The following is a 10,141-nucleotide window of genomic DNA, read 5'->3' on the forward strand; positions in this document are numbered from 1 at the left end:
TCCTCTCGCGCAATTGAATCCTAATTTATCCCATTATTTTCTTCTTTTTCTTTTTTGGCACGACTCCTTTTTCCGCATTTACTTTTTTCTTTATCTTCCTAGGTGGAGCATCTTCGACATCCGTCGTTGGTAATTTTACTTTGTGTTTCTTGCGAGGGAGAGGTGGCTCTTCAACTTTATTCGACTTTTTAACCTTCTTCGCTGGCGAAGTGACCTGTGATGCAGCACTATTCTCTTTTCGTTTTTTATTAGAAGGATTTGTCTCATTCGCTTTTAAGAGTTTCTTCTTTTTAGGTTTGTCGACGATATCTTCCATCTCAGACGACCTGTCTCTCTTCTTTTTTGAAATAATAGCCTTTTTCACATTTGGAGCTTTCTTTTTCGAATGCTGGACACTGTCTTCAGTATCTTCTATAGCTCTCTTCTTTTCATTTTTCTTTTCTTGTGCTTTTTCTTTAGGATTTCTAATACTTGCGGCTTCTAAATCCTCTTCGTTCTCAATAATAACTTCCTGCTTCAGTCTGAGCCTGTTCTCCTTTTTCGTTTCCTCTTCTTCCTTCGATTCAACTTCTTTCCGCACTAAATCTTTGTAGGTGTGTGCCAAAGAGAGGCAAGTAATTCTAGCGCCGCAATTAACGGTTTGCAACATATCCAAACTGTGTTTATTATATCGCCAAAGCTTGATCTCTCCGGAGCTGGAGGCGCTGACCAACAGATCGTTCATATGCGCGATACATTTCACCCTCATGCTGTGCGCCTTCGTGTTCATCGTATGCAGGGAAGTTTTAAGGTCACAAAATTTTATATCTCCGTTCTCGAAGCCGACCGCGATTAAATCATCCTTCAGGAACTCGACGCAAATGACCTTCGAGTCAAACGTGAGCTCCCTATCTATCCCGGCCGATTCCACAGAATAAATGTAGATATTTCCGTTGACAGCCAACAGATACTTTTCACCGCTCGGACTCCATTTGATAACGGTTATCCATTTGGCGTTAGACTTCAGTCTCGGTACCAAGTTAGTGGCGTAAGCCTGCCTGCCCTTGATCAGATTCCACGTCCTAAGCACGCCGTCCTCCCCGGAGGACAGCGCTAGCTTCCCGGTCGGATGAATGGCCAGAGTGTTGACGGCGGTGCCTTTGTGCGCGGTCGGCCAGATCTTCTCCAGCTGCCAATTGCCGCAATGTACGGCGGTTATGCTACCGTCGTTGCTACATGCGAACAGATGGGAGCCTTCTGGAGTAAACGCGAGGCAATTGACGGTATCTGCAAAGGAAATACAAAGATTGTTACTTTTTAAATAAAAATTTATATAATTACATTGAATTATATGTGCGAATCATAGAGTGCGTTCAATCTGTGTACCTTTGTGATGCATCAATTTGCCGGACTCCCGTCTGTAACGCATGTCGTACAGACATACCGTTTCATCTGCGCCAGCTGACGCTAGGTGATATTTACTGCTGGCGACAGTGCGTATGCTTGCGACATGGCTGTGGGTCGCAAAGCTTTTCTCTATTTTGTATTCCTATGGACAGAAAGAAAAAAAAATAAATTCTTAATCTAAAATATTCATATTTAAAGAATTAATGTAAAAGTTTCTCGTTTGAACTTTGATTGAAGATACGCCTTTTCTTCTATCTATCGAATAATCATTGAATCTTCCAGAGCAACAAATATATAAATGATATGAAGGAACAAACGTGTAAATATGACTAGAAGCATCCTTCTTTGACATATCTCGACTTTTGTGTCACGCTTCACCCATACCATATAAAAACCTAACCTGTACACGAGGCACGTGTCGAAATATACTCACATTTACGATGTTGTGCACTTTGTAGCCAAGTAAATATTGCTCGTACGTCCCTACTATGATTTCGAACGGATTCGACAATCTCTGTGCGTCTGAGTGCATCTTCTTTCAGCGTTTCACTTGCACCGCATCAATAGAACGAGCGCACCCACACGTGCGCGGACGAGACTCCATTACTCCGCTCCGATTCCATTGCAGCAGACGCAGACGCCGCTGTCGCCGCTTCGAAGAGTTCGAAGCTTCGCCGCGTTCTATTATTCCTTTTTCTAATCGGTTCGAGTATGATAATCACCGGCACGAGTAAATGTCACGTTGCACGGGAAAAGATAATTTGTTAAACAACAGTCACGTCACGTTAATCAAATAAAATTCCCGCCGATTGCATCTCCCTCGAAAATATAATAATATGGTATACATAATAAAACAGAACGTAAAAAATATGGTATGATAATAATAATAATATGAAAATAATTTTATTTTTAATTAATTTTATTTTTTCGAACTGTTATTTTAAATTTTAAGTAATTATATTTTAATTCGTAGATTAGATTATAATGACGTTATAAAATCAGGATAAGAGAAAGATATTTCGCCTTTTAAACGACATTTTGCAGGAGATTCAAATAGAGAGAAGGTGCAATTTTAGTTTAGCCGAGTCTAGCACATATTTATGTACTTATTATTTTTTCCTTGCCTAAATTGAGCTGGCAGATGTTGTCAGACTAGCTTCGAATAAAATCTCTGAACTGGGCAAAATGTAACGTTGGAAAGAGCGATGAAAAATATAATAGCCTCTTTCGAGATATTTTCGTTGAGAAACATTTGAAAATTATATTACACGTTAACGTTTAAATAAATTAATTAACGTCCGTATTTAATATTATATATTTGGAACAACGTACAGGACAGATCTTTCTGTGAAAATAATTTTCATAATTATCTTCAGGCAGATATTGTTGATATCGCGCGACGCGATAAACTTGCGACACAAATATTTACGTAAGACGATAAGAAGCAAGCAATATGTTTACATATTTGAGACGTAACGCTTCAAGAATATCGTCCAGTCAGTTTCTCGTTGTCATTGTCGTTTTAGAAGTGTTCGGTGCAATTTAGGAAAATGGAAGCCAGACGTATCGCCGCTGAGAAGGAAAAAAGAATGAAGGCCAAAATTACTACTATCGATGTGAAGGATATAAGGTTTCCGACATCGTTAAATCGTGATGGAAGCGATGCAATGGTACACTTTATTAAATAATTTGCATAAAGACATGCTCGCTGCTAGCGAGCATGTCATTCTGGCAAATCAGCATATGCATTTATAACATGTAAATTACCTAATTTGTTAATATAATAAATTATTAAGATAAATATTAATAGCAATTAATGAATCTAATAGTAAATAAATATTAATTAAGGTAACATTTTATAGATTGCACGTTAAACTAATTATTATTAATTTTCTTAAATGATGTTAGTCAAGCTCATTTACATGTTTAACATATGTATACTCTCAAGATTATATTTGATCTTCATTTATAATAACAGCATACCGATCCTGATTACTCTTGCGTGTATGTAACAATTAAAACAAACAAAAAAGGATGTGAAGGATATGGTCTTACGTTTACCTTGGGAAGAGGAACTGAAATCGGTATTTTATATATTAATATATATTATTGATACTTCTCAGTTACATACGCGCTATACCAATAATAATAATAATTTTTGTAGTTGTACAAGCATGTAACGCTCTAGCCAAGATCGTGTTGAATCGGAAACTAAAATGGATTTACAAGGATTTTGCTAATTTTTGGAGACGTTTAACGAGCGACTCGCAACTGCGATGGGTAACGTATAACGAAGAGTGACATAATAATTAAAATATGACGATTACCGGGATATAATTTCGATGTTTTAGGTCGGACCGGAGAAAGGTGTGATACACCTAGCTACAGCAGCTATTGTAAACGCATTGTGGGACTTGTGGGCGCGTGTCGAGGAAAAACCTGTCTGGATGCTTCTTTCGGACATGTCACCCGAGGAACTCGTTTCCGTCATAGACTTCAGATACGTGTAAGCCGAAATTTTTTGTAAACCAAAGTGCAGAGTTAAATTCTCGCTCATGACACAATTCTGTGTACGCATTTCTATATGCAGTAAAGACATAGTGGACGAGAAGATCGCGATAAAAATACTTGAGGAAAAAATGAAACTTAGGCAAGAACAAAAAAATAAGCTGCAAAAGAACGGATATCCCGCGTACACCACTCAAGTCGGATGGCTGGGCTACAGCGATGACAAGCTCAAGGATCTTTGCAAGAGCTTTCTGGACTCCGGTTACACGGCGTTCAAGATCAAAGTGGGCCAGGATCTGCAGAACGACATTAAAAGGTGCGAGATTATACGCGAGGCGATAGGCGATGAGAACAAATTGATGATGGACGCGAACCAGGTGTGGGACGTGAACGAGGCGATCGAGTGGATGAAGGAGCTGAGGAAGTTTAAACCCATCTGGATAGAGGAACCGACGTCACCCGACGATGTCTTCGGACACGCTCAGATTCTCAAAGAATTAAAGCCGTACAATATCGGAGTGGCCACCGGCGAGATGTGCGCGAATCGCGTTATGTTCAAGCAGTTCCTGAAACACCACGCGATCAACTATTGCCAGGTCGATTCGGCGAGGATCGGCGGGATTAACGAGCTCCTGGCTGTGTACTTAATGGCATACATAACTAAAAGTAATAAGTTTACTATCGATAATTTAAATCTATAGACTTGATCTTTCCATTTTCAAACAACAGAATTACGAATCCATAATCAATTTCTATTTAAAAGAAAACAAAATGCGAAGTGGAAAATTTTTTATTTATTTACAGTACCAGTTTGTCCGCATGCCGGTGGAGTAGGTTTGTGCGAGATGGTTCAGCACCTCCAAATGTGGGACTACGTTTGCTTAAGTCAGACCACTGAAAATCGTATGATAGAATACGTGGACCAGCAGCACGAGCACTTCGAGGATCCCGTTCGCATTAGGAATGCGCATTACATGCCGCCCGAGCGTCCTGGATACTCGACTAAACTTAAAGAAGAGACCATCTCAGAGTACGCCTATCCAGATGGCAATTATTGGAAAAACAAGATTGCTAAAGAAAAAGAAACTGAGGAAAGAGATGATTAGAAATTTTTTTTTTTCAAAGATTCAACTGTATTTATAATTCTTTTATAAAAACAATCTACGTAAAACTGCATATACATCTTTTAAAGATACAACAGATATCTAATAAATACCAGAACAGATATTACAACAAATGAGATATATGCACGCTTATATACATTTAATATAAAAATAAAATTGTAATGCGATCTCACTTAATTTTCAATAAACATATAATTCTTTGTCGTATCTTGTAATAAATGTTCTTAAGCCCGTAATCGCATCAAATGCTGACATATTGTACAAGATTTTTATCGCGCTGCCAGGAAGACGATTAACAAATAAAATCACAATAATGGCCTACAGTTTACAGTTTTCCAGGCGAGATTTCACATAGTCTGTCTGTAAAAAAAAGAATAATAATATGTATAATGCAGATTTATCTCTTACAGTATTTACCGAATAAGTTCTACAATCTCTATACTTACGCTCACAAACCAAAACATATTGGGATTGAACATCATCTTTCTCACAGCGTTCATTTTCTCTATTGGCGAAATAACGTGTAAATGTAAATGATCGACGGTATTAAAGGGCGGCCAATGAAACCCTGTTCGCGTAGACCCAGGATCAAGATTCATCTTCTCGGAGATAATGTCTACTGCAGCAACGATCTTGTCATCTGAAAGTATTCAGATATAATCAGAGACTGATAGAAATATCAATAATCAATTGTTAGACTAGAAATGCATAAAATTTTAACAGAAACAAAGAAGACAATCTTTCAGATATATTTTCAAAGGTATGTATAAAATAATTTAATAAACATTTTACTACTCGATGATGTAATAAAAAAATATTGCAGATTATGCAATTATTTAATAAAATTCAACTTAAATATGTTAATAAAGATAAGCCTGGGATACTTACAAAGTTCAGAGTCTTCAGGTTGAAGTGTTTTCGCGTTACGTATATGTTTTTTCGGTAATATCAAATAATGATGCGTGGATACTGGATTAATATCTTTAATACACGTAAGGTCTTCATCCTGACGACAAAAACATATTGTGCATGTTAGAAACATTTGCTCGCTAATCTAAATTAAAAATTTGTATGTATATATGTGTGTACTTTATCTAGCTGTCAAAAAATTCGTTTGAGGTTAACTGCCATACCTCGTAAATTTTCTCACCAGGTTCCTCGTCCCTAATAATTTTACAGAAGACGCAATTTGTCAGCTGCTGAGCCATTGAAACTTATGTCAATTTCGACGATATTTAATTCGATGATATCTGGATGACAGCTTATTCCGGAAGTCTAAATAACTGGAGCACCACTGTGGAGAGTATGGACTGAACACCGTGCGCACTGTGTATACACGTCGAATATCTTACGAGCAATTGAAAAGTCGTCGGAGCACATACTCGGACAGTAGGTTACAAAGCATATCTTTCGAGAACCATACTAATATACGAAAATACAGAAATATAGATCTACATGAGTCTTTCTAGACTCTCGAAAAATCGCAAATTTATCCGGGGAGCACGTTGGACAAGGAGATTACTGAACAGCTGATAGTGCTGATACGCGGTGCGGGGGGGTGTGCGCCAGGTGCCCACGTGATTTTGACTTTCTATAAGAACCGCACTGACCAATCAGAGCGCGTTATTGCAGCCAGGCATTCTGATTTCCATGGCAACCGCGTCAGTCCGCCGTGTGGCATTTGTATTTGGAGCGACGACAACCTCCTCGCTGAATATGTTTTTCGCGTAACTTGGCGACTGACGAGGGTCTTGAAAGACGCGCGTATATATAGACACAACATTATCTAAAACTCTTTTTCGTCTAATTTTATTCGACAGAGCACGCTTTGCCTTAAAGAAAATATATCAATATAAACATAACGGCGCTTTTTAACAATTGTTTAATTCCGTACGCCGATTTAGGAAACTCCGTTCTTCTCGCCGATTAACATTATTCAGTATAACGTTTCAAAACTTTTTATTTCTAAACCTTTGATAAGCATATCATTTATCAACCCTAACATGGTAATGTTAATTATTTCTATGTATTTTGGCTAAGTCCGATGATAATCATTAACAGGATATTACATATTTCAAATGAATGAAAATGCAATTGTTCGTATACAATATGCTATTATAGCCAACGAGAGAAAGGAGCTATACGAATGCCGTTGCTGTTCGCTCGGCGAGAAAATCGGAGCTTCGAAATGTGACAAATGACACTTAAACAAATCTCGAGAAATACATTTATCTTATCATTGTTATGTGTCTTTTAATGCGAAGCATACTGTCTCGAACAAGATTAGACGATAAAGAGTTATAGAATGCCTTTGCATAATGCTAGCCAACGAAAAAAAAAGGAACTACGAGTTTCGTCGCGCGTGCTCGGGAAGATAAAAGCTCCGAATGTGACGAGCAACACTGCCATGCGGGACTAATGTCAAGAAATACGTTAATTTTATCATTGTTATTTGTCCTTTAATGTGAGGCATGCTCACTCGAACAAGATTAAACGATAAAAGGTTTTAGAATGTTGTTGCATAATGCTAGGCAACGAGAGAAAGGAGCTTGTATAGTTAGCTCAACGAGAAAGTCGGCGCGCCGAAAATGCGACAAATGATACTAAAGAAATCTCGAGAAATACGTTCGTGTTATCATTGTTATCTGTTCTTTAATGTGAGGCATGCTCTCTCGAACAAGATTAAACGATAAAAAGTTTTAGAATGTTGTTGCATAATGCTAGGCAACGAGAGAAAGGAGCTTGTATGGTTAGCTCAACGAGAAAGTCGGCGCGCCGAAAATGCGACAAATGATACTAAAGAAATCTCGAGAAATACGTTCGTGTTATCATTGTTATCTGTTCTTTAATGTGAAGCATGCTCTCTCGAACAAGATTAAACGATAAAAAGTTTTAGAATGTTGTTGCATAATGCTAGGCAACGAGAAAAAGGAGCTACGAATATGCCGTCGCCCGATACTAAATGAGCAGTCTCAGAAATTGTACATTGACACAGCGCTAATTGTTTCACGAGCTTGTTAATCTCTATTAAATAAATTGGAAATTGTTTTGCAAAGTAATATAAGTTATATCTTGCTGTTCCGAGAAAAACACACGTATTACGGGTTTTCTCAATTTACTATACGGTTTAGTCGTGATCAACGTGGGAAATGGAGTTGAAGCGTTTTGCGTGCCGCATGCGCGTCAATTAATTGTAATAATTTAAACAAATATAATTAATAAATATAATAATAATAAACGAAATTTCATATTTTAGCGTTAGGTTAAAATTAAACGATTAGAAGAATTTGATCACGTGTCGTAGAGATGCACAAAAGATCATAAAAATGGTTGAAAGTATACATATTAGGATGAGCACAAAATGGCGATTCTCGGCGTCGAAAACTCCGTTTAAATCGGCAAAAGTATTAGCATAGCATGTTGAGCGAGGAGGTCGACGATAGATATTCTAAGCGAGGGTCTTGCCTCCCCACATTGCCTCCTCGTAGTCGCGCTGCTATTGGTCAGAGCGTGGGAACTTACCGCCCCTTCTGTGCATACCCGCCAGCGCTCTGATTGGCCGTCGTGATCTGCTGGGCGCACCGCGCGCCGTTCCAATGGCGCTGGGTAATAAGTGGGTAAGATCAGGGGTAGGCGCGCCGCTGATGGAATACCTCTACTGCAACCTCTTTGCTCATCATGCTTCCCGCGTAACAGGAGCGATTTCTGAGGAATTACAAACGACTGCAAACTCGTTTTGCCGCTGCGCGCTGTTCGAATACCTCCTGCAACTTCCTCGCTCATCATGCTTCCCGCGTAACAGGAGCGATTTCTGAGGAATTACAGACGACTCCAAACCCGAGATTCTCGCTTTTCTCATAACTTAACATTCTTTTCATAATTTTTATGATCTTTCAACGAATGCATAATGTATTTCTCACTATTACTTAATAATAATTAAATAATTTAATACTAATATGTATTGTTCATTAAATTAACATGTACTTATTAATAACGTTTGCTTATGTGATACATATATGTATATATATATATAATTCACGCATACGCATAAGCGATATATGCATGTATATTGTAAGATTAAAAATGAGATGATAACAAATTAAAATCAACTGTAATGAATGTTTTATCCAACGAAGTATACCTTGTGGTTTCAGGGAAAGAGTTTGTGTCATTAATTGATAAACAAATTAAATATTGCAGGTACTATTTTATAATCAGGAGAATCTTTGTATATTGCAAAATCTATTTAATCGGTATAAACAATTGCTGTCATGTTGATTTAATATACGAGTATGTAATAATATCCTATCAGTGATTACCGTAGCCGTCGGATCTTTTTTGGTTAAGATATATTAAAAATATTAATAGTACATTGTTTATGCCTTTATGCCAATAAACAATAATATGTAATTCAAAGATTTTAAAATAAAATGTTTTAAAACGTTATTGAATAAAAATAAATCACAATAAAAACGTTTCCTAAATCAACATACGAATTTTAAAGAATTCTTAAAAAATGACGTTACGTTAACATTGTTATGTGCCCTTTAACATAGGGCATGATCTCTCGAATAAGATTAAACGATAAAAAAGTCTCAGAATATTGTTGCATAATGCTAGCCAATGATTAATAAATTCTTATATACACATATCTCAGCAACCACCGCAGATATAAACATTATTCAAAAACGACATAAAATATTGTAATTAGCGCTAATGTGATTGCAATATCATTAGTAATACATCTCACATTAGGGAGGAAGTCTGTGACAGCGTAAACGACGCTGCTTTGAAAGCAGGCCATTCGCTACTTAAAGAATAAACCTTTAAAAATCAGTTAGCAAAAACATCGAAACAGCTATGAATTTTACGGATAGACGTTGCCGTGCATACACGCACACACGCCGCGCGCCGGCATTCCCGGACTCGGTGATCTAGGTCAAGGCCAATTTAGAAAGTAAAAATCAATAATGTACAGCTGTTCGTCGAAAGTAGGTCAAGGCCATGTGTCGCTGGCTTGGCGCGAGGAAAAAAAGTCTTCCCTATCGTTTCTCGCAAATATCTGGGCAACTACCCAAGATATAGAAATGATTCAAAAAGGACTGTTTAGTTTATACTCTGCG

At 37.6% G+C, this 10,141-nt stretch overlaps 3 protein-coding genes across 3 annotated transcripts; 1 reads left to right on the forward strand and 2 right to left on the reverse strand.

Moving 5' to 3' along the window:
* Window positions 1-2,037, reverse strand: LOC112455273 (p21-activated protein kinase-interacting protein 1-like). The gene is made up of 3 exons (XM_025017078.1): window positions 1,820-2,037; window positions 1,366-1,528; window positions 1-1,266 (listed from the first exon to the last, which is right to left on the reverse strand). The coding sequence occupies exons 1-3, from the start codon at window positions 1,916-1,918 to the stop codon at window positions 26-28; spliced, it is 1,503 nt and encodes a 500-aa protein (XP_024872846.1). The 5' UTR covers window positions 1,919-2,037; the 3' UTR covers window positions 1-25.
* Window positions 2,038-2,873: 836 nt separating this feature from the next.
* LOC112455274 (mitochondrial enolase superfamily member 1-like) lies at window positions 2,874-5,222 on the forward strand. The gene is made up of 6 exons (XM_025017079.1): window positions 2,874-3,056; window positions 3,365-3,470; window positions 3,551-3,666; window positions 3,738-3,892; window positions 3,977-4,560; window positions 4,699-5,222. The coding sequence occupies exons 1-6, from the start codon at window positions 2,937-2,939 to the stop codon at window positions 4,998-5,000; spliced, it is 1,383 nt and encodes a 460-aa protein (XP_024872847.1). The 5' UTR covers window positions 2,874-2,936; the 3' UTR covers window positions 5,001-5,222.
* A 63-nt stretch (window positions 5,223-5,285) lies between these two features.
* On the reverse strand, window positions 5,286-6,440 carry LOC112455275 (histidine triad nucleotide-binding protein 3-like). The gene is made up of 4 exons (XM_025017080.1): window positions 6,152-6,440; window positions 5,907-6,024; window positions 5,465-5,658; window positions 5,286-5,378 (listed from the first exon to the last, which is right to left on the reverse strand). Exons 1-4 carry the CDS (start codon window positions 6,224-6,226, stop codon window positions 5,337-5,339), a joined length of 429 nt encoding a protein of 142 aa, XP_024872848.1. The 5' UTR covers window positions 6,227-6,440; the 3' UTR covers window positions 5,286-5,336.
* Window positions 6,441-10,141: the final 3,701 nt, after the last annotated feature.

The sequence above is a fragment of the Temnothorax curvispinosus genome, unplaced genomic scaffold (assembly GCF_003070985.1).
Source record: "Temnothorax curvispinosus isolate PA1 unplaced genomic scaffold, ASM307098v1 QBEX01005963.1, whole genome shotgun sequence".
Lineage (NCBI taxonomy): Eukaryota > Metazoa > Arthropoda > Insecta > Hymenoptera > Formicidae > Temnothorax > Temnothorax curvispinosus.

What these genes read in the sequence shown, in the direction of transcription:
- LOC112455274 (XM_025017079.1), top strand. Translation starts at nt 2,937, where the DNA reads ATGGAAGCCAGACGTATCGCCGCTGAGAAGGAAAAAAGAATGAAGGCC. An exon ending in GTGATGGAAGCGATGCAATG is followed by an intron (nt 3,057 to 3,364) that starts GTACACTTTATT and finishes TTATAATAACAG; the next exon opens with CATACCGATCCTGATTACTC. An exon ending in GTCATAGACTTCAGATACGT is followed by an intron (nt 3,893 to 3,976) that starts GTAAGCCGAAAT and finishes TTCTATATGCAG; the next exon opens with TAAAGACATAGTGGACGAGA.
- LOC112455273 (XM_025017078.1), bottom strand. Translation starts at nt 1,918, where the DNA reads ATGCACTCAGACGCACAGAGATTGTCGAATCCGTTCGAAATCATAGTA. An exon ending in AAGTGCACAACATCGTAAAT is followed by an intron (nt 1,529 to 1,819) that starts GTGAGTATATTT and finishes TTCTGTCCATAG; the next exon opens with GAATACAAAATAGAGAAAAG. An exon ending in CAAATTGATGCATCACAAAG is followed by an intron (nt 1,267 to 1,365) that starts GTACACAGATTG and finishes TTTCCTTTGCAG; the next exon opens with ATACCGTCAATTGCCTCGCG.
- LOC112455275 (XM_025017080.1), bottom strand. Translation starts at nt 6,226, where the DNA reads ATGGCTCAGCAGCTGACAAATTGCGTCTTCTGTAAAATTATTAGGGAC. An exon ending in CTGGTGAGAAAATTTACGAG is followed by an intron (nt 6,025 to 6,151) that starts GTATGGCAGTTA and finishes TTTTGTCGTCAG; the next exon opens with GATGAAGACCTTACGTGTAT. An exon ending in ACCTGAAGACTCTGAACTTT is followed by an intron (nt 5,659 to 5,906) that starts GTAAGTATCCCA and finishes GAATACTTTCAG; the next exon opens with ATGACAAGATCGTTGCTGCA.